Source organism: Gallus gallus, chromosome 1 (assembly GCF_016699485.2).
Source record: "Gallus gallus isolate bGalGal1 chromosome 1, bGalGal1.mat.broiler.GRCg7b, whole genome shotgun sequence".
Taxonomy (NCBI): domain Eukaryota; kingdom Metazoa; phylum Chordata; class Aves; order Galliformes; family Phasianidae; genus Gallus; species Gallus gallus.
Window position 1 is genome coordinate 192728639 of NC_052532.1, and position 21889 is coordinate 192750527.

Sequence of the window (21889 nt, forward strand, 5' to 3'; positions counted from 1 at the left end):
TGTTGAAGCAGCCCAGCACACTGTCAGCCTTCCAGGCTTCAAGCACACACTGCTGGCTCATGTCCACCTTTTCCTCCACCAGAACCCTCAAGCCCTTCTCCACAGGGATGCTCTCAGTGAGTTCTCCTCCCAGCCTGCACACATATCTGGCATTACCTGGACCCAAATGCAAAGCAGCGCACTTGGCCTCGTTGAACCTCATTGGGTTCATGAAGGCTCACATCTGAAGCCTGCCCACATCCCTCTGGATGGCATCCCTTCCTTCTCAAGACTGAGCAGAGGCTTCACAGCAGCCGCAGCTCCTCATAGGGAGCAGAAGCACTGAGCTATGCTCTCTGGTGACAGACAGGACTCGAGGGAACGGCGTGGAGCTCTGTCAGGGGGTCGGGGGCTGTAAGGAAAAGGCTGTGCCTCAGAGGGCGGCGGGCACGGAACAGGCTGTGCAGGGCAGTGGGCCCTCAGGGCAGCGTTTGGACACCGCTGTCAGGTATCGGGTTCGGATGGTGCTGCGTAGAACCAGAAGTTACAGCGGGTAACCCGCACGTGCCTCTTCGAACCTGGGACACTCAAAGAGCAGGCACGGACCTCCCACACCTCACTGCTGCCTCCGCCCCACCCCACGCAGCGGCCGCCGGGACGTCGCCACTGCGCATGCGCACTCAGCGCCGAGGCGGAGCCACGCGCTTCAAACTGTGCGGGCGGGCTGCGCCGCTGGTACTGCGCATGTGCGGGTTGTCAGCGGGGGCGCGTAATGGCGGCAGGCGGCTGGAGCTGGAGCTGGTTCCGCGCCCTGGCGCTCGGCGTCTCCTTCCTCAAGTGCCTCCTCATCCCCACGTAGTAAGGATCAGCCCGGGAATGGGGAGTAGCGGCACGGACTCTCAGCTCTCGGAGTGCTGTCGGCTTTTCCCATGGGGGGGATGGGGCGGTGTGGTGGGAGCGGTCCTCTTTTCTCTCAGAGCTTTGGTTCCTGAGCTGTTGTGGTGCCGTCTCTTCGTCCTCTTGCACGTATAAAAGGGCTTTGCTTTTGTGTCTGAAGATGCTTACAGCCCCTTCCTTCTGGCTGCTTTTCAGGGTCTTGGAATATACTGAAGCAGTTACGCTTTTCAGTTTCTAAAAAATCAGCTTTTTTTTCTTTAGGAATATTACATTTGCTTTTAAAAAAGTCACTAAAACCCAGGGACTTTAGTTAATTGTAAGAAAAGCCTGAGCTGTGGGTCGTCTTGCCCTGCAGTTCCCTGTGTGTGTTCTTGGTACAGGTTCTGTGTGACTGCCTGGGCTTGGTTTTACTGCTGTACTCTGAAATGTTTCTTCTCTATATGCAAACATGTCTCTTAATCCAGACCTTCTGTAGTCATTCCACAGACTTTGAAGTGCACCGGAACTGGCTGGCCATCACACACAACTTGCCTCTGTCTCAGTGGTACTATGAAGTAAGTTTGAGGTTAAGTTTGGTTCTTTGGCTTGGTGTTCTTAGTTGTGCATAAGGTATAGATGTGTTGGTTGTGTCAGTCTGATGCTAGAGGAGAAAACCCTTTCTTTTCAGAAGGTATGGGCATCACTTTGGAAGTAATGCTTCTTATTTGAATCATAGAATGGGATAGGTTGGAAGAGACCCTAAAGATCATCAAGCTCCGTCTCCCAGCTGTGGGGTGGTTGCCACCCACCAGCTCAGGCTGCCCACAGCTCCATCTAGCTTAGCCTTCGGCACCTCTGGGAGTGGGGCACCTGTGGTAACTAAAATAGATTTTAAAAGCACAATACTGCTGTCTGATAGAGCAAATTCTCAGCTGTAAAGCGCTACTTTTCAACACAGTCACCACCATTAGCTATGCATCTTTGCCACTGATGATGAACAAGAGCCTTTGTGCTATGCTTGTAAGAAATCTGCACCTGTGGAGGTGACATGCTGTTTCTCACCTGCTCTTATGGCATTGTTGCTAGGAAGAGGTTGCATGTGCAGTCTGACTTTATCTGTTTGGTCTCTATAAACATTCAGCAAGCACTAATGAATGGCAGTGGGTGCATTTTTTTTCCACATTCAGTGACATTCCTTTGCTGCAGGTGCCATTTTGTCAGGCTGCTCCTCTACTGCCAAACCACCAACATTCACCTCTACTGTCATGGGCCAGCATCATAAAGTAGAAGGGTTAGATTGAGAGCAAAGATGTAACAGGACTGTGCTGGCGATTTCTCTATTGTAGGCAAAAAAAATCAGTGAGCTATTTTTTTTGTTGGTCTTTTTGAATGCTGGCTGTATTCCAAGTTGAGGTTTAAGGAGCAGGTGATTCTATATGAGTTAGGTAGAGATCATCAAAATAATGTTTAACTTGCCAATGGAAAGGTGTCCTATTCCTCTATCAGCAGAACAGCTGAAGTTGTGTCCAGCACCCTACAGCTGACTACTTTGTTGTGAAGTAGCCTCTGTTAAATGGAGTCTACTGAGATGAAATGATACTGATTTGTTGTGATGAACTGTGCTTGAGACACTGCAAAGAGCTCAAATTGTGTTAAATGGGTTAATCTCATTTTGTCTTTAGGCAACTTCAGAATGGACCCTGGATTATCCACCTTTTTTTGCTTGGTTTGAATATGCATTGTCACATATTGCCAAGTACTTTGACCCCAAGATGTTGGTTATTGAAAATCTGAATTACACCAGTCCTGCAACCATCTTCTTCCAAAGATTTTCTGTCATCTTTACAGATCTTCTCTTCATATATGCAGTTCGTGAGTAAGTCTTAATGTTCTAATTTTAGGGACAGTGGGCAGTCTCTTACATTGTTGAGTAACAACTACGTTATTTGTTCATAGAAGCTTGTAAAAACAACAACAACAAAGCTGCTTTACCTTTGAAGGAGAAATATGGAGCCTGCTGCTCAATGCAAGATAACTTTTGTTCTTCTTGGCAATGCTGTAGCTGTACATGTGATCAGTTTTTTTACATATTAAGGTATCGGGAGCCTTTTCACACACTCTTGATGTTTTCTTTCTGTCACTGGGGTTGCTTTTCAGGGGTTGTGAATCCACTTGGGTAAGCTCGGCTGGTTTTTCCTATTATTGCTCTGTTCCGAAGGAGTAGAGGCATGAAAGAAACTTGTGATGAAGTACCAGTATGATCAAAGATTCTAAATCACTCCTGTGGTTTTGATATCTAGATGATAAACCAACTATTCCAAGTGTAACTTAACAAAACTTAAGATTATATTTTTAGTGTGCCTTGCCTTTGCAAGAGAGAAGAATGGTGCTACCAAAAGCAATACAGCATAAATCATGGAATCACAAAATGGCCTGGGTTGAAAGGGACCTCAAGGATCATGAAGCTCCAACACCCTGCCACAGGCAGGGCCACCAGCTTCCCCATTTAATATTAGACCAGGCTGCTCAGAGCACCATCCAGCCTGGCCTTGAACACCTCCGGGGATGGACGGGGCATCCACAACCTCTCTGGGCAGCTGTTCCAGCACCTCACCACTCTCTCTGTAAAGAACTTCCCCCTGACATCAAACCTCAATCTTCCCTCCTTCAACTTCAAACCATTTCCCCTTGTCCTGCTGTTATCTACCCTTTCAAAGAGTTGACTCCCCTCCTGTTTGTAGGCTCCCCTTAGTTACCGAAAGGCTGCAATGAGGTCACCCTGCAACCTTCTCTTTTCCAAGCTGAACAATCCCAGCTCCTTCAGTCTGTCTTCATAGGAGAGGTGCTCCAGCCCTCTTAGCATCTTTGTGGCCCTCCTCTGGACCCTCTCCAACACCAATTGATCACAGTTGTTTTTAATCTGATCTAACCTTAACTTCAACACACATGTCAACTATATGACTTCATATGAGAAATAGTAAGATATTTTTGCCCAGCAGGCTGCCAGTATTGGTGAGAGAGGGAGGGCTAAGGATTGAGGGCGATGACTTGAAATGCAATACTTTTAGTTCCAGAATTGACAGCAAACAGTGATAACTTGTGATGTTATTGAAGATGAGACTTGAGCCCGTGACAGAGTTACTTAATAAACTTTAACATGTGGAAATTGCTACAGCAGCTTCTGAATATTAACTCTGTTTTCCTACTCAACTGTATTCATGGCACTCGATGAGTTTAGCAAGAGTTCTATCACTGCCTTCCATCCAAATAAAATATCTTTAAGTGCAGTTTTCAGCTTCAAAAAGCAACAAGTTTTCATTAGTTGTTTCAATTAAGACTTTTGTTTCTTTTGTTATTGTTCAGGTGCTGCAGATGTGTAAATGGAAAGCGAGCTGCAAAGGATATTCTGGAAAAACCAACCTTTATTCTTGCTGTTCTGCTCATGTGGAACTTTGGGCTGTTAATTGTGGATCGTATCCTTCCAAACCAAACGAGTTATTTGTGTTGGTGGTCTTTTTATTTTAAGTCATTAAAAAGCCATGAGTAGGATGATTATGGAGCTGGTTAATGCTGGGTGGGAGATATCAAGGTGTCTTCAACCTTGGATATAAAAATAACTGTAGAAAGTCCAAGTGCTGTCAGTCAGTTTGGACATAATGTTCATTGATCTAGCTAGAGAGAACAGGAAAAAGCAGCAGTCATTCCTTATTGTGGGCAGGACTAGTTCTGTCCTTCCCTGTTCTTGTCTGAGTTGCATGCTTACAGGTGGTAGGTGATAGATGAGTGAGGACTACCATCTCCATCCATTAATCAGCGTGAGGCAGAAACTACTATTTAAAAATTCAGAAAGTGGAGAATTAACCTTTGATTTGTTTTGTGATGTACTTTTCATGTTACATGCGCAGTCAAATTACTATGTTTCACTGCACTCCAATAACACTCTTAAGTTTAGTAGACCTTGTGTACTTAGTTAAGATAAGGAATGGCTTTATGTCTATGTGGAGTGTATTTAAGGCTGCTTTCTTGATTTAAGTTCCATTTTTAGTTTGATTATATGTTTGAGCCTGTCCAGAAAATTAATAGTTGTGGAGAAAGCTTCCTTTATTCCTTTCCTGACTCAAGTTCAGACATTCACTTTCAGTACAATGGCTTTCTATTTGGCCTGATGCTTCTCTCTGTTGCCCGACTATGTCAGGTAAAGTTGAGTTGCTCTTTGTTTTTTTTTTAATTACTATTATTTTTGCATATTTCTTTTAGATACATCAGTTACCTCTTAGTTTCAATAGGAGTAGCCCCTGGGAGTGGCTCAGTTGGGCATCTAATTATTTCTTGAGTCTCAGGGTTAGAGCAGAACCTGAATGTCACTGCAGTTGCTTACTGATGCTGCAACATTTCAGTTTGCTGTGAGAAAGCTGGTTTCTGTTACACCTAAGCAACATGTTACTGAAGCAACATGATTTCTGCCATCTCATCTCCAAATCACCAGTTATTAGAAAATGCATCTAAAGCTGCAGGGTGGTGAGGCCTATTTCAGTATCGTCTGACAGTATAGTTTCCTTGTCTGCACTGATTATGCATAACAATATTGTTTGTAATTTGAAGTGAAAATTCATTTGTTTGTATGCTTTTGATAAATGTATTGTCAGGAGTATTCTAGGGAACTATTTAAAGTTAGTATGCAGGGAGAACAAGTAGAAAAGCGTGCATATTTGGTTTCTTCTGTTCTTCTTTTTCCTTTAGAAGAGATATCTGGAAGGTGCTCTTCTTTTTGCTGTTCTTCTGCATTTCAAACACATCTACGTGTATGTGGCCCCAGCATATGGCATCTATTTGCTGCGATCCTATTGTTTTACTGCAAGTAATGCAGGTAAGGTGGGGTTTTCTGTACTCACTTTTTGGGGATTGTGTTTAGTGGGATATGGGGAAGGTGGAATACATGGTGGTGCCATTGGAGCAGGATGGCTGTGGGTCAGATGAAGATTCTTATGGGGAACAGAGTAGGGAATCTTTGAGGTTCCTTTCCATTTGTTTTAGAAGTTAAAAGAGTTTTATATTCCTCACATGAAACAAAGAAGGTGCCTTTCTTTAAAGGGGAAAAACAAAAGGCTGTATAATGTAGGAGCTGCCATGTGGAAAAGGTAAACAGACATAGGTTATTGAAGAACACAAGCCTCCTTTTAACCCAAAGAGGCAGAAAATACAATGATTGCCCTCTCTGTGCTTAAATTTAGAACAAAATAAAAGCACTATTGGCTGCTTCTCACCTCTATGAAAATGCCATACAAATTGCTTTGCATACCTTGAATTAACTAAAACCTCAGGGAAACAATTGAATATATTGGTATAAAGGGCTTTGTACTTGTAGTTAGTGCTAGCTGGTCACTGATAGAGTGGGATGTTTTGTGTGCCTCTCCACTTGCTACAATAACTGCATTCATAATCTGTTTGCTTCTTGTAGATGGATCTGCGAAGTGGAGGAGTTTCAGCTTTCTTCGTATAACCCTTCTGGGATTGATTGTCTGTCTTGTTTCTGCCCTTTCATTGGGCCCCTTCATAGTATTGGTAATAACCCACCAGCTATTCACTTGTACTGTTAGAAAAATGTATAAAAATGTGAACTATGTCTCATCTATTTTCTTCCATTCTTTTACTTTCCTGTAGGGCCAGCTGCCTCAAGTGATTTCACGCCTCTTTCCTTTCAAGCGAGGCCTCTGCCATGCTTACTGGGCCCCTAACTTCTGGGCTTTGTACAGTGCTGTGGATAAAGCACTCACAGTTATTGGTACAGTATGCAAATCTTGCTGCTTGGTGCTTCTTTGAAGGTAGAGCTCGCTGAATTTTAGTCCTCCTTCCCCATGCAGGTAGCAAATTGCATTTTCAGGTTGCCTAACATCAGCTGATGATCAACATAACTCATTCCTTGTCATGTTTCCAATGAGAGATCAGGAATCAGTTTTCCCTCTCTTATCTCTTTTTAAAACAAAACAATCTTAGCCACATACTCCAATCCTGTTTTACAGTACAGTTTGGTTTTAGTTCAGTTCTGCAGCTGCTTTGTTTTCTTTATTAATATCAGTTTATACTTTTTTTTTCAGGCTTGAAGTATAACTTTCTTGATCCCACAAAAATTCCTAAAGCCTCAATGACAGGAGGGCTGGTTCAAGAATTTCAGCATACTGTCCTTCCTTCTGTGACTCCACTGGCAACGTTAATCTGTACTTTCATATCAATATTGGTAAGAAGAAATAATGGCTTTGGAAATCTGTGTTTTGTCCCCAATAGTTTTTGTTTTATTAACAAACTTCACATAAATTTTCATCCCAGGGCAAAAACACTTTTCATTAAATAATAAATAATAAATTATTAGGGTATATATGGAGTTAATATCTTTTTTTATATGTGATATTATTCAGGAATGGGTAAGATTATGATCTCTGGCTCTAGAACAGGTAAGAGATGAAAGGCAGTCTTGCACAGAACCACTCTGTGCATGCTGTGTGGTAGAAGGCGGCTGAAGTAGGATTTGAGCAGGGATACTGATGGAGTGGTCTGGGCAGCTTGCTGTGTTCCTGACAGCATGACCTACATGTAAGCATGATGTTCTTTGCATGACAAGGAAAGAATTGAAGGTTCAGTAAGTAATTACCTGCCTACAGAGTTCAACTCTAATGGAAACCGGTATGAGTCTTTAACTGGAATGCTTTGTTTCAACACTTGCAGCCAGTAACTTCTATATCAAGAGTTTAGCAGCCTAGGTTCAAAAGTGATTCTTGCAAGACGAGTGACAGGGAGTTGCTTGTGCACTTGGATTTTTTATCAGTATATGTCACGAGGGAGAAAGCACTATGAAGTCCTCCAGGTTCTACATCCAGAATCTGCATCAAAATAGATTCTGTTCCTCCAGTACTATGTGATTCTTGTGCCATATAATCACAGTTGTGTAATGTTGAAAAGCTTTTGGACAGCAGCTTGCATTCAGCACCGCGAAACTTCACTGAAGTCCTGTTTTTGCCTGTTGTTTCTAGCCCTCTGTTTTCTGTCTTTGGTTTAAACCTCAAGGGCCCAGAGGCTTTCTTCAGTGCCTTGTTCTTTGTGCGTTGAGCTCCTTCATGTTTGGCTGGCATGTGCATGAAAAAGCAATACTCCTTGCTATTCTGCCTTTAAGGTAAGTGAGTTCCCTCTGTGGTCATTGGCCGAACTGAACCTGCTGCCTCTTGTTGAGGAATCCTCAAAAGAGGATCCTAACCCAATGTCAGTTTTGATGTGTGAACATCAGTACAATTGGAAAATATGTTGCTCATGTGCAGTGTTGTTTGTAATTGGACACAACTGCATTGCAATACTGGACATACTGGAGAAAGAAAGATATGGGTTTGCTGTGGTGGGGTTTCTTTGCTGACTTTTCTCCTGCATTTTTGCAAGGCTAACTAGCTTGGAAGCAAGAGATTCCATCACAGGTTTGAATCTGGGCAGACTGGGGTGCTCTGGAGCTCTATGTGACCCATTCTTAAGTCTCTTTTGTGACTTGCAGTGTTTTGCTGAATTTACTAAAAGACTGGGTAACATAAATTTGTGTCAATTTTAGCTTGCTGTCTGTTCAGAGAGCGAAGGATGCTGGCATCTACTTGATTCTGACAACCACAGGGCATTTCTCACTTTTTCCATTGCTGTTCACAGCACCAGGTAAGGTGTCTTCCTTGAATTACTTTGTTATAAGCTGAAAATTGCAGGAGACTGTGTGTCTTAAAAAGATAAACAATGCTGCAGAAGAGCCCTAGGCTTCAGATTGAAATAGAGATGGGAAATCATCATAGCCAGTACTTGTAACAGTGAGGGATAACAATTGGAGAAACTTCCCTTTGCCTAACATAGCCACACCAAGCAAAAATGACAAAGATGGTTGGAGACTGCAAACCTGGAAGGCTGTTTTTCAGCTGACTACTGCTTAGTGCTATCAATTAAATAAATTAAAATTCCTGCAGCAGCATCAATTAAATCACTATGAGTGGGGATAGACTTGTTCTTGTAAATGGATGCTGTTCCAACCTTCTTCACCCTGCCTTTGATTAATCAGGCATGCTAAGGTTTAAGTGAAATAAGCAGAGCTATGGCAACGGTGTAACCACTATTATAGTGATTGGCTGTAGGTCTTTCTGATAGAGTTCAAATCCAGACGCTCTCCTTTTGGTCAGACAGTGCTGCTTATTTGCTGTAGAGGGGCTGTTGCATTGAGACATTAGAAACTTCCTTTGCACTCTCTATTAACTAACTCTTGTCTAGTGCACAGCCTGGATAGCAGTCACTCATCTGTTTGAAACTTGCCAGTAAAATTTGTTTGCACTGCTGCCATATGTTGTAATTCTAATCGTGTTCAGTATGTATTCATTGTGTTGTAATGCTTGGTATGTTCTTTAGTAAGTTTATATGCCTATCCTGTTGTGTCCTAAGCTATAAATCATTTTGCTCAGCTTGGATAGAATAATTTATATGAGCAACAATAACTTGAATACTAGCACTGCAGGATGCTGCAGTGTACATGGCACAAGCTTGTTAGAATTCATTTTAAACGTATATTGTGTTCTTTTGTATTTCAGAACTTCCAATTAAAATACTGCTTATGCTGCTGTTCAGCGTTTATAGCTTCTCTTCACTGAAATCTCTGTACAGGTAATAAAAACAGACTTCACTCTAAAACAAAGAATGAAACTACTTCTATTACAGGGAAACAGTGTCATCACAGGAGATGAACAGCACAGCAAGCTGATGCTGAAGAGTTAAATTCAAGTGTTACGGTGATGCCTCCTTTCTCAGGAGGAAAGGCTTAAGATAGGACTTCTATAGAACACCTTTGTTATGTTTGAACAACCATCCAGTTGCTCTCAGAGGGTAAATCCCAACCTCATCGCATGTGCTGGTAAAGCACAAAGGTACAACAATCCTTATTAGGATTTAATTCTGTTAGAGTGCTTACCAGAGTGCTAGTGGTTAAAATTACTGCTGTGCTTAAGCAGTGGTGCCTAGTATTTCCACGTTTATAAGGGGCAGGTTATGAATAGCATATTTCTACAACTTGTAATTTGGTTGTGGACTGTCTGAATTGTCCAGTGTGTGTTCACGGGATGCTGATCTGCTTGCTGCCCAGTCAGTCAAATACAGTGCTCGTCATTATGAATCCTGTAGCTATCACCCTGTAGCTGTCACACTCCTATTTTCTGATCTTTTCATGGCAAAGCCAAGCTGTGATGAAGGATCTGTTGGAAATGCCATAAGTCTGCATTCACCACATCAGTCACCTGCTTTTTGAAGGTCATCCTCTTTCAACCAGGCTGCTTTTTCCCCCCCCTTACTACTGTGGAATCCATTAATTCCTTCTGAGGTGCTTCACAAAACAAAGGCACCTTGGAAACGGGTACAAAAACACAATAAGGGAGTTAGCTGTACTGTGTGTTTTTTGTACTGAAAGCTTGAAAGATCTAATTGTTACTTAAAGCCTTCTTATGAGCGAGTGGGTGACGTTCTCTGTGCTGGTTGTGTCACCAGAGGTAGCTGGAAAGAGGAATGTTTATTTTAGTGAGTATTTTAACACTTTTTTTTTTTATAATCCTTTTTGGCAGGAGGGAGAAGCCTCTCCTTAACTGGCTTGAAACGATCTACCTCATCCATCTGGTGCCTTTGGAAATCTTCTGTGAAATTGTATTTCCTCTGACCCCCTGGAAACTGCGCTTTCCTTTCGTCCCCCTGTTGCTGACCTCTGTTTACTGTGCTGTGGGTATCATGTATGCGTGGCTGAAACTTTACATCTCTGTCTTGTCTGAAAGAACTTCTGCTAGACAGAAGGCTGAGTAACATCACAGTGGTGGGAGCCATCCCAGGTTATCCCTTGGAGATGATCGAGCGCTGTGAGGGGTTGTCAGAAGGACATACTGGTTGTCTTACCAATGGCCGAATGTGTACTGTCTCCATGAGGGAGGTTTCTTCCAACTCTTCTGTACTGTCCAACTACATTACCTCTGACTGGAAATGCTCATCGCGGTGATGTGGCACAGTGAGATGCAGTGTAATGCAAAGAACTTTGCATTTGTACTGACTGGGAGAGGTCCGGGCTTCTGTCCTGAGCAAAACCTGCCTGACTTCCACATTGCTCTCTGTAATTTGCCATTCTGTTTTTATTAAGATACAAAAGGTCGTTGCTGTGTAGAGGTGAGCGTTGTCGCAGCATACGGTGGCATGTGTAAATAAAAATGGGGTATTTTTGTTCTGAGCCTTTCTTGACATTTTTGGAGGGCATCCGTACCATAAGGGATGTGTTGCCTGCCTGGCTGGGAGCTTGTCCTGGTCGCCTTGCTTGCATTAATTGCTTCATGTGTGTCCCTTCAATCTCTTTCAGTATTGTTAAAGAAGTTTTACTATACCCTGATTCACTTTTGTAGGCAAGGCACGAGCTGTAGCACCATTTACAGTGCAAGGCAATCATTGAGTGCTTTACAGTGGAAGGAACCTTTATGGCCTTCTGGTCCAACTCCCCTGCTGTGAACGGAGACACCACAGCTCCATCAGTGCTCACAGCCCGTCCGCCCTGACCGTGGGTGTCCCCAGGGATGGGGCACCACCACCTCTCTGTGCAGCCTGTGCATCCCGGCTCTTTTGGAGCAGAAATGTTTCCTAACACCCAGCGTGACCCTCCCCCGATGCCATCCCTCCGTCCTGCCGCTGTTCCCCGGCAGCAGAGGCGGACCCGCCCCGCTCGGAGCGCAGCGGAACTCGTGTTCGGGGCTCCGCGGGCGGCGGAGCGCGGGTAGCGCTGCACCGCGCGGTCACCTCTGGGCGCCGCCGCCATGCCGTTCCTCCCGGATGAGGCCCGTTCGCTGCCGCCGCCGCCCCTCGTGAACAAGGGCTCGGTGTGGCTGGGGCTGACCGGCTGGCTGGCGGCCCTGCTGGACAACGGGTTCGCCCAGCGGCCCGTCCTGAGAGCCGGTGAGGGGCGGTGGGGCTGAGCGCTGTGGGGGGGAGCCCTGAGGTGCGGGGCTGAGAGGATCGTGAGGGGACTTGGGGTGTTGGGAGGGATACTGGGTGGGGTGAGGGGATTATGGAGGATATGGGCTGTGCGGAGCCCTGAGGTGAGGGGCTTGGGAGGCTGTGAGGGGATGTTGGGGAAATGTGAGGAGATTTGGGGGGAATTGAGGGGGCTGTGAGAGATGTGTGGTGTGGGGAGCCCTCAGGTGAGGGGCTGAGGGGGCTCTGAGGGGTATTAGAGGAATTTGAAGAGATTTGGAGGGATTGAGGGGACTCTGAATGATATGGAATGTGAGGAGCTGAGGAGGCTCTGAGGGGTATTAGGGGAATTTGAAGAGATTTGGAGGGATTGAGGGGACTCTGACAGATATGGAATGGGGGGAGCCCTGAGGTGAGGGGCTTGGGGGCTGTGAGGGGACTTGGGGTGTTGGGAGGAATACTGGGGGGATTGAGGGGCTCTGAGGGATATGGGATGTGGGGAGCCCTGAGGTGAGGGGTTGGGGGGTGGGGAGGCTGTGGGGGGATATTGGGAGGATTGAGGGCACTGTGAGGGATGTGTCACCCTGAGGTGAGGGGCTGGGGGAGCCCTGAGGGGTTACTGGGGGAACGTGGGGAAATGTGGGGGGAATTGAAAGGGCTGTGAGGGATGTGTGGTGTGGGGAGCCCTGAGGTGAGGGACTGAGGGGGCTCTGAGGGGTATTAGGGGAATTTGAGGAGATCTGGGGGGATTGAGGGAACTGAGAGATACAGAATGTGGGGAGCCCTGAGGTGAGGGGCTGAGGGAATCATGAGGACTTGGGGGGGGTTGTGAGGGAGACTGCAGGGATTGAGGGGACTGTGAGGGATATAGTGGGGATTTCTGTGGGATGTGGGAGTGCTTGGAAGCAGTCTTAGGGATGTGGGGGGGATATGAGGGGGATTTGGGGGATTCTGAGGAGTCTCAGGGGTATGCAGCGGTTGGGGGAGACTGAGGGATGGGGGGAGAGCCTGAGGTGAGGGATATGGGGTATGGTGGGGAGGAGTCAGAGGAATGTTAGGAAGAACTGAGGGGGCTCAGAGGGATGTGGTGGGGTGGGGAGCCCTGAGAGGAGGGACTGGGGGGGGAGATTTGGAGAGGACTGTAAGGGATATGGTGGGGAGGGTCTCTGAGGGATGTGGACCTTGGGAGGAGGACTCAGGAATGTGAGGGGGGGGGACTGGAGGAGATTATGAGGGATTTGGGGACTCGGAGGGATATGGGCAGGGGGGGAACCCTGAGGTGAGAGATAGTGGGGATATCTGGGGGGGCTTGGAGAGAGACTGTGGGGGATTAACTGGAATCTGAGGGACTTGGAGGGGTGAAGGGCCCTGACGTGCAAGACAGGATGGGGCTGTATGGGGATAATTTGGGGGTTGTAATGGATATTGGAGGGATTAAGGAGAGTCTGAGGGACATAGAGGTGTGGGTAGCCCTGAGGTGAGGGATTCTGAGAGGGGATGTGGGAGGATACAGAAGGCTGGGGGGGAGTTTGGTGGCTCAGAAGGATATTGGAGGGAGCTGAGAAGACTCTGAGGGACATGGGGTGGAGATGAAAGCTCTGAACTGGGGGATATGAGAGGGTCTTTAGGGGACTCGTGGATGTGGGGCAGATTTGGAGGGGATCCTGAGGGACACAGGGGGAATGTGGGGGGACTGAGAGTTGTGGTGAGGATCTCAGGGGACTTGTGAGGGATTTGGGGGACTCGGAGATATGGACAGTGGGGAAACTCAAAGGTGAGAGAGCTATTGTGGGGGATTGAGGGGACTTTAAGGGACATGGAAGGGTAGAGAACTCAGGTGAGGGATGAGAGGCACTGAGATTCATGGGGTTGCTCAGAGGGTTGTGGGAGGGCTGTAGGGGGAATCAGAGCTGTGGGGGGGATATGAGGGGGACCTGAAGTTACTGTGAGAGTTACGGGGATGGTCTGAGGGGACTGAGAGTGATTTGGGGTTTTTGGGGAGGACTTGAAGATATGGAGGGATTGGGGGAGGCTCAGAGGGATGGGGAGGAGGGATGGAGCCTTGAGGTGAGGGATATGGGTATAGGGTGTAGGGGGTCAGAGAGGGGTATGGGAGAGATTTGGGGGGGGATCAGAGGGATGTTGGAGCGTGTTAGGGGGACTCTGAGGGACATGGGGTGGGGGGGATGCTTTGAAAAGTAGGATATTGGGGGTACTCAGTGGGGTACTGAGGTGAGGGATGGGGGGACTTAGTAGGGAGAGACTGAGGGGGATATGGTGGAGAACCCAGGAGGAGGCATTTGAGAGGTTGGGGAATGAGGTGTTTTGTGGGGAGGATTTGGGGGGCTCTGTGAGGGACATGCAGGGAGAAAACAACACTTCAAATCATTGCTTTGGGGTTTCTCCCTGCTGCAGGTGTTCACCGCCAGATCCTGTTTATTACCGTGGGGTGGTTCACTGGCTATTTCCTTGTTAAACGTGCTGAGTATGTCCACGCTAAACTGGACAGAGAGCTGCTTGATTATGTCAGGAGGCACCCTGAAGACTTTAAGGAAGCAGGTTGGTAACCTATAACCTAAAGGCTTTTTCTTTGGAAGTGACAGGTCACCAGGGAGAATTGGTTCCCTCCAGGTGTGCTGAATAAGTGCTGTCCCTCTTGGCGTCCTGAGCGTCTCGAGGCTGCAGTGCGTGTGGATGGCAAGATGTTGTGATGAGTATTCAGAAAATAAGTAGAGCAGGTGGGAAAAGGAATAATTAGAATAGCCAGAAAGCCCAGAATGCAGCCCTATGGAAGAGAAATTGCATGCTGGGTTCATGCAGCAAGCCTGGAGTTGACTGTTGGTAGCAGGAGACGGGTTGTTGGTGGCTCATTAACCCTTCAAACAGGAATAGTGATGACTTCAATACGGAGGTCTTTAGGAATGATCTCAAATGCCAAGCAGGTGTTTTCCCAACCCCAGAATTGATCTCGGGTGTCCGATAAGGGTTTTCCCGACTCCGCTTGCTGCCTTTTGCAGAAAAGAAAAGGATAGGAGAGCTTCTGGAGGATTTCTATCCAATTCGCTGATGCTTCTGCTGAGCTGATTCTGTGCTGAGAACTCCACGGGGCTGCCTGCGGCCTTTCAGCTGCCCCTGCTCGGAAGGGGAACCATCGTTCGATCTCATAAAATAAAACTTAATGATGAAATACAGTGTTTACTCTCCTGTTAACTCTGATCCTCGCTCCTTACCTCAGTTTTTAAGTGTGAAAATGGAAGACTGCACGCATTTAAAATAACCCAGAAAGTGGGTATGTAGGCTCCTGCTTTTCTTTGTCATTTTTGCTGACTACTGGGCATGCTCTGGACCATCCCCTGTAGCCAAAGTGATGCTGTGAAAGGAATTCTGTGCTTTCCCTAATCAGTTCCCTCTCTCTATTTTGCATTCTCATGTCTGCTCGTTCTCAGTGCTGCCTTTTCTTTGCCTGGTGATCAGGATCTGGTGTTTTTACTTCATCCCTTGCTCTGTGGATCCTGAGTCCACATACTGACCCCACCTGTTTCCAGTCATGCTGAGGATCTGCAGCTCTCTGGGATTTCACTGCATGGTGCTCATCATGTCTGAAGGTGGAAGCCCTTCCACTTCTATTTAAACGTTCAAATCTGGAAATAGAAAAGCCTGAGGAAAACACTGAAGCTGTGGCCTTTAGTACAGTGCAGTCAGCAGTGGTGTGATGGCTGTGCTGGTGCACTGTGGGAGGCAATGCAGAAAATAAAGCAAGGGAAGAATAGAGGAATGGGAGAGCAACAGCAGAGTCTTGTGCTTTGTCAGCAGTCCCAGCACGCCCATCCCCAGGAGCAGAGCGGCTCCACTCTCCTCCTCTCTGCTCCATCCTGCTCGGCCGCCTTTGGCTCCGGTCCCGTTGGTGCTGGCCAGGCCGTGTCCCTGGCTCTGTGCCCCCATCCCCAGCTCATCTCACTGCGCCCTTGGCCCCATCTGGCCGCGATGCCACCACGTTCCTGGGCATGCAGGGAGCGGGATGCTGAGGAGAGGAGGTGTGCGGGGCCTCATGCCCTGTCCTGCCCAGCACGGCCAGCCCTGGCCTGTGGCAGCTCCCAGCACCACACATGGCCTTCACGTACACACTGCTGGATCCTCCAGCACCTCAGGAGATGGTCTGCTCCCACCTCTGCTGTGCCTGTCCCTGCTCCTCCCACCCGTGTTGGCCATGTGAGGACAATGACCGCCCCGTGGCCACCTGCCTCTTACCAGCCACATCCCACCCTGGGGTGACACTTGCATGGGGACACTGTGCTGGGCTGCCAGGGACCTCTGGCGCTCACCCCAGGTCACAGAGCCGATCTGGAAGGTCTCACAGCTCTTATCAGCCACGTTCTATAGCGGTGCTGAGCACATCCTGGGATGTCCGGAGGTGACACATCCCTGGGCACCCTGAGCCTCTCCAGCCCAATCCAGAAGCACAGCCTGAGGAGCCCTCAGCCCTCGTCCCTGTGACCACTATCTTGTGACACAGAGCCTGTCCTTCAGCTCTGGGCAGGGAGTGTCAGAGGGACATCAGGATGTCCCCATGACCTGTAGCACAGCACCACGTGGCCATCGGCACAGGGACAGTTCTGCTCCATACTGGAGCCGTGGAGACGCGGCACTGAGGGACGCGCTCAGTGAGCGCAGTGTGGCTGCGCTGGGCGTGCAGTTGGGGATCCGGCACTGATCCCACGCCGCTCCCGCCGCCCCACCGCGGCCCCCGTCCTCGCTGCCCCCCCAGCACCACTCGGGACGCCCGCAGCGCCGCTCCGCCCACCGCCGCCCGCCGCCCACCGCCCACCGCCGCGCCCGTCCCGCGGCTCCCCGCCCTCCTCCGCGCTTCCCGGGCGGCTCCGTGCCGAGGAAAGCGCTGCGCGGCCGGCGGCTGCGGACAGTTCCTTTTATTAGAAAAACACGAGTTTTATTAGAAAAACACGAGAGAGGGCAGCGCTGCGCGGCTCCGGGATCCAGCCCGAAGGCGCCGGCGCCGCACGGCTCCGTCCGAGTCCAGCGCGGCAGCGCGGCGCTCTCCGAGGACGGAGCGCACGGCGGAGCCGCGGGGCACCGCGGGACGGCCCCGCAGACGGCTCCGCGGCTCTGCCGGCGCCGCTCGGAGGCCGCCCCGTCCCGCGGCGCTGAGCGGAGCCGCGCGGGGTCACCAGCTGGGCTGCGCGTCGCCGGGGCTGATCCGCTCCAGGATCTGGCTGTAGCGGCGCGTCAGGGCGGCGGTGTCCCTGGTCAGGTGGCTGAGGATCTGCTGCAGCCCGGCCAGGTGGTGGCACAGCCGCTGCTCCAGGCTGCCGGCCGCCCCGTCGGCTGCGGCCGCCGCGTCCTCGGCGTCGGCGTCGGCGTCGGCGTCGGCGTCGGCGTCGGCGTCGGCGTGGCCGGCGGAGCTGCGCTCGGTGAAGGACGCCAGGCCTCGCTCCACCACGGGCTTGATGGCCTTGAGGAGCTGGTAGCGCTCGTAGAGGTCCGCGGGGCCGTCGGCGGCTGGGTCGGCCCCGTCCTGCGGGAAGACCCCTCGCAGCAGGCTGGGGAACATCACCTCCTGCTCCATCTTCTGCGTGGCCGAGAAGTACCGCTCCATGGCCCCGCGCCTCGCCTCGCCTCGCCTCTGCTCGCGTCCCGCCGCTGCCCGGCCCCGCGGGGGCTTTTATGCCGCTGCCGTCTCCTCCCCGCTGCTCTCCCCGCCCCGCTCGGGCTCCGGTCCCGCTGGGCCGCGCCGCGTCCCTGGCTCCGTGCCGCCGTCCCCGCCGGGGCTCGGGCCGCGGTGCCGGGGGGCGGACGGCACCTCTGCCCCCGCTTGCAGCACTCTGGGGACGTCAGCGCCCGGCGCTTGAGCAACGCCGCGCCGCACCGACGGCACGGGGCTGACGGCAGCGCCGGCGGACGTGGAGCCGCGCGCAGAATCCCGCTGGGCTCCTCGGGCGACGTGGGCGCCGATGGGCGCCGATGGACGCCACGGGTCCGCAGAAATGGCCCCTTGCCCAGCGCGGCGATGGCGGTCGGGACCTGGCGACACCGTGGCTCAGCGGCTGGGGCCGCCCGGCTGCCTTCGTCCCTCCACGGGAAGCCACGGTGCTCTGTTTCGGGAAAGAACACGGCGCCACGTGGCGCTCGCGCATCCCCCGGGGTATCCCCCTGGGTTGGGGCAGGGAGGGGGCACTGCTTCTTTCTCTCATACTCCCCACGTAGGAGCCCAGCACTTCCCACGGTGTGTGGGTGCCTTCACCCCGTCTTCGGCGCTGTGCAGTGTGCCCCCCTGCTGCATCAGCCGCTGCTCCCGCTCTGATGTGCAGGAGTGCTGCTGGGTTGTGTAGGGGTGGGGTGAGGAAGGCCATGGCCCAACTGCAACTGGCAAAGGGCACAAAGTAGAACAAGAAAGGCTTCCACAGGTATCTCAACCAGGAAGGGAGAGGCTGCAAGGTCAGGTCAGGTTTGTGAGCACCTGAGGAACCTGACCATCCACAGGTCTGTGGGTCCCAATCAGATGCATCCCAGAGTGCTGAGGGAATTGGCTGATGTCGTTGCCCGGCCACTGTCAGTGATATTGAAAAGCTGCGGCCATCAGTCAGGTGAAGTCCCTGGTGACAGGAAAGAAGGTAACATCACTCGCATTTTTAAGGAGGGTACAAAGGATGACCCGGGGAACTTCTGACCAGTTGGTCACATCTCTGTGCTGGGGAAGATCGTGGAGCAGATCCTCGTGGAAGCACTGCTAAGGGACATGGACAGCAGGGAGGTGGTAAGGGAGAGCCAGCACTGATTCACCAAGGGCAGGTCCAGCCTGGCCAACCTAGTGGCATTCTGCGATGGCCTAACTGTGTCAGTGGACAGGAGGAGAGCCACTGATGTCATCTCTGGGGACTTCAGTAAGTTTGACATCCTAACAAGCATGGCCCGCAGGGAGAGCGAGGTGATCCTGCCCCACTACTCTGCGCTGGTGAGGCCTCACCTGGAGTACTGCATCCAGATGTGGAGTCCTCAGAACAGGAGACACATGGAGCTGTTGGAGTGCATCCAGAGAAGGGCCACAAAAATGATCCAAGGGATGGAACACCTTTCCTATGAGGACAGGCTGAGATAGCTGGGGCTGTGCAACCTGGAGAAGAGAAGGCTGCAAGATAACCCAGGAGCAGCCATCACAGCACCAGGTCCCCATTCCCAACCCAACTTGATGGGGGACAGCTGTGGGCAAAGGGACTCCTCATGTCCCCCTTCCATCATTGCCCACGTCCTCAGGGGACCCCAGTGGGATTTTCCATGCAGCTCCATGGACAGACATAGACAAACAGAACCCATATGGGCACGATGGGAATAGCTGGGTGCAGTCACAGGGCCCCAGCATGTTTGCTCCATGGGGTGAGTGTCCCTGCTGTGCACGTGGGGGAGAGCTGCCACTGCTGTGGGTTGCAAAAGAAGCTCACATCTGTTCCCAAAATAGGAGCAGGTTGCCACACACCCCGACTGCCCTTTGGCCCTTCTGGCAGCAGTGGGCAGTGCTGCTGGCTCTGCTCACGGCTGGGATTTCAGCAGCACTTCCTCCCCCCCGGTTTCACCTCTGAGTGCTCTGTGTCCCCTGCGAGCAACTCCAGCATCACCATGGGACACGAGAAGGTAATGGGGACCAGTCTCAGGCTGCTGAGCCATCAATGCCCTCATTTGCTGCCTGAGGCCTGCAGCAGCTCAGGAGGGCAATGCTGGGACCAAAAGGTGGGAGCAGGAGGCAGAGTCCTCCGCATCACTCTACCCCAGGAATGCATCCATGTCCCTGCAGACCTGATATCCCACAGCACCAGGCATGGGGTGAAAGCACCCACACACCATGGGAAGTGCTGGGCTCTTATGTGGGGAGTATGAGAGAAATAAGCAATGCCACCTCCCTGCGCAAACCCAGCAAACCTCTGGGAGAGCACAGCGGCTGCCTCTGCCCTTCCCAGCACGCTCAGCCACGGCCGCCTGCGCTGAGCACAGCTCCCAGCTGTGGGGCTGCTGATGGGGCGGCTGCAGCCCCCGGGGGATCATCCTTTGTACCCTCCTTAAAAATGCGAGTGATGTTACCTTCTTTCCTGTCACCAGGGACTTCACCTGACTGATGGCCGCAGCTTTTCAATATCACTGACAGTGGCCGGGCAACGACATCAGCCGATTCCCTCAGCACTCTGGGATGCATCTGATCGGGACCCACAGACCTGTGGATGGTCAGGTTCCTCAGGTGCTCACAAACCTGACCTGACCTTGCAGCCTCTCCCTTCCTGGTTGAGATACCTGTGGAAGCCTTTCTTGTTCTACTTTGTGCCCTTTGCCAGTTGCAGTTGGTCCATGGCCTTCCTCACCCCACCCCTACACAACCCAGCAGCACTCCTGCACATCAGAGCGGGAGCAGCGGCTGATGCAGCAGGGGGGCACACTGCACAGCGCCGAAGACGGGGTGATGGCACCCACACACCGTGGGAAGTGCTGGGCTCCTACGTGGGGAGTATGAGAGAAAGAAGCAGTGCCCCCTCCCTGCCCCAACCCAGGGGGATACCCCGGGGGATGCGCGAGCGCCACGTGGCGCCGTGTTCTTTCCCGAAACAGAGCACCGTGGCTTCCCGTGGAGGGACGAAGGCAGCCGGGCGGCCCCAGCCGCTGAGCCACGGTGTCGCCAGGTCCCGACCGCCATCGCCGCGCTGGGCAAGGGGCCATTTCTGCGGACCCGTGGCGTCCGGACGCCCATCGGCGCCCACGTCGCCCGAGGAGCCCAGCGGGATTCTGCGCGCGGCTCCACGTCCGCCGGCGCTGCCGTCAGCCCCGTGCCGTCGGTGCGGCGCGGCGTTGCTCAAGCGCCGGGCGCTGACGTCCCCAGAGTGCTGCAAGCGGGGGCAGAGGTGCCGTCCGCCCCCCGGCAACGCGGCGCGAGCCCCGGCGGGGACGGCGGCACGGAGCCAGGGACGCGGCGCGGCCCAGCGGGACCGGAGCCCGAGCGGGGCGGGGAGAGCAGCGGGGAGGAGACGGCAGCGGCATAAAAGCCCCCGCGGGGCCGGGCAGCGGCGGGACGCGAGCAGAGGCGAGGCGAGGCGCGGGGCCATGGAGCGGTACTTCTCGGCCACGCAGAAGATGGAGCAGGAGGTGATGTTCCCCAGCCTGCTGCGAGGGGTCTTCCCGCAGGACGGGGCCGACCCAGCCGCCGACGGCCCCGCGGACCTCTACGAGCGCTACCAGCTCCTCAAGGCCATCAAGCCCGTGGTGGAGCGAGGCCTGGCGTCCTTCACCGAGCGCAGCTCCGCCGGCCACGCCGACGCCGACGCCGACGCCGAGGACGCGGCGGCCGCAGCCGACGGGGCGGCCGGCAGCCTGGAGCAGCGGCTGTGCCACCACCTGGCCGGGCTGCAGCAGATCCTCAGCCACCTGACCAGGGACACCGCCGCCCTGACGCGCCGCTACAGCCAGATCCTGGAGCGGATCAGCCCCGGCGACGCGCAGCCCAGCTGGTGACCCCGCGCGGCTCCGCTCAGCGCCGCGGGACGGGGCGGCCTCCGAGCGGCGCCGGCAGAGCCGCGGAGCCGTCTGCGGGGCCGTCCCGCGGTGCCCCGCGGCTCCGCCGTGCGCTCCGTCCTCGGAGAGCGCCGCGCTGCCGCGCTGGGCTCGGACGGAGCCGTGCGGCGCCGGCGCCTTCGGGCTGGATCCCGGAGCCGCGCAGCGCTGCCCTCTCTCGTGTTTTTCTAATAAAACTCGTGTTTTTCTAATAAAAGGAACTGTCCGCAGCCGCCGGCCGCGCAGCGCTTTCCTCGGCACGGAGCCGCCCGGGAAGCGCGGAGGAGGGCGGGGAGCCGCGGGACGGGCGCGGCGGTGGGCGGTGGGCGGCGGTGGGCGGAGCGGCGCTGCGGGCGTCCCGAGTGGCGCTGGGGGGGCAGCGAGGACGGGGGCCGCGGTGGGGCGGCGGGAGCGGCGTGGGATCAGTGCCGGATCCCCAACTGCACGCCCAGCGCAGCCACACTGCGCTCACTGAGCGCGTCCCTCAGTGCCGCATCTCCAC

General features: G+C 52.4%; 4 protein-coding genes across 6 annotated transcripts; 3 read left to right on the plus strand and 1 right to left on the minus strand.

The window, feature by feature from the left end:
- The first annotated feature begins 282 nt into the window (after positions 1–282).
- Positions 283–11116, plus strand: ALG8 (ALG8, alpha-1,3-glucosyltransferase). Of its 2 annotated transcripts, none has more exons than XM_040704586.1 (13): positions 283–837; positions 1341–1430; positions 2538–2731; positions 4219–4328; positions 4983–5050; positions 5596–5722; positions 6314–6417; positions 6517–6637; positions 6951–7090; positions 7881–8020; positions 8441–8538; positions 9450–9522; positions 10470–11116. In XM_040704586.1, exons 1-13 carry the CDS (start codon positions 652–654, stop codon positions 10699–10701), a joined length of 1683 nt encoding a protein of 560 aa, XP_040560520.1. In that variant the 5' UTR covers positions 283–651; the 3' UTR covers positions 10702–11116. The 2 variants fall into 2 exon arrangements, with proteins under 2 accessions (XP_040560520.1, XP_425656.5); XM_425656.8 differs by having other exon boundaries at positions 717–837; positions 1352–1430.
- Positions 11117–11660: 544 nt separating this feature from the next.
- NDUFC2 (NADH dehydrogenase (ubiquinone) 1, subcomplex unknown, 2, 14.5kDa) lies at positions 11661–15057 on the plus strand. 2 transcript variants are annotated; one of them, NM_001396995.1, is made up of 3 exons: positions 11661–11829; positions 14263–14406; positions 14808–15057. In NM_001396995.1, the coding sequence occupies exons 1-3, from the start codon at positions 11691–11693 to the stop codon at positions 14828–14830; spliced, it is 306 nt and encodes a 101-aa protein (NP_001383924.1). In that variant the 5' UTR covers positions 11661–11690; the 3' UTR covers positions 14831–15057. The 2 variants fall into 2 exon arrangements, with proteins under 2 accessions (NP_001383924.1, NP_001383923.1); NM_001396994.1 differs by having other exon boundaries at positions 14865–15057.
- Positions 15058–16757: 1700 nt separating this feature from the next.
- LOC101748650 (protein SOGA2-like) lies at positions 16758–17501 on the minus strand. The gene has a single exon (XM_015280873.4). It carries the CDS (start codon positions 17456–17458, stop codon positions 17027–17029), a length of 432 nt encoding a protein of 143 aa, XP_015136359.3. The 5' UTR covers positions 17459–17501; the 3' UTR covers positions 16758–17026.
- A 3401-nt stretch (positions 17502–20902) lies between these two features.
- THRSPB (thyroid hormone responsive spot 14 beta) lies at positions 20903–21617 on the plus strand. The gene has a single exon (NM_213578.2). The coding sequence runs from the start codon at positions 20941–20943 to the stop codon at positions 21346–21348; it is 408 nt and encodes a 135-aa protein (NP_998743.1). The 5' UTR covers positions 20903–20940; the 3' UTR covers positions 21349–21617.
- Positions 21618–21889: the final 272 nt, after the last annotated feature.

Bases quoted from the DNA above. Each gene is read 5' to 3' on its own strand.
- ALG8 (XM_040704586.1), top strand. From the start codon at position 652: ATGCGCACTCAGCGCCGAGGCGGAGCCACGCGCTTCAAACTGTGCGGG. The intron at 838-1,340 runs GTAAGGATCAGC...CTCTTAATCCAG, and splicing joins TGCCTCCTCATCCCCACGTA to ACCTTCTGTAGTCATTCCAC. The intron at 6,638-6,950 runs GTACAGTATGCA...TTTTTTTTTCAG, and splicing joins TAAAGCACTCACAGTTATTG to GCTTGAAGTATAACTTTCTT.
- NDUFC2 (NM_001396994.1), top strand. From the start codon at position 11,691: ATGCCGTTCCTCCCGGATGAGGCCCGTTCGCTGCCGCCGCCGCCCCTC. The intron at 11,830-14,262 runs GTGAGGGGCGGT...TCCCTGCTGCAG, and splicing joins GCGGCCCGTCCTGAGAGCCG to GTGTTCACCGCCAGATCCTG. The intron at 14,407-14,864 runs GTTGGTAACCTA...TGCCTTTTGCAG, and splicing joins TGAAGACTTTAAGGAAGCAG to AAAAGAAAAGGATAGGAGAG.
- LOC101748650 (XM_015280873.4), bottom strand. From the start codon at position 17,458: ATGGAGCGGTACTTCTCGGCCACGCAGAAGATGGAGCAGGAGGTGATG.
- THRSPB (NM_213578.2), top strand. From the start codon at position 20,941: ATGGAGCGGTACTTCTCGGCCACGCAGAAGATGGAGCAGGAGGTGATG.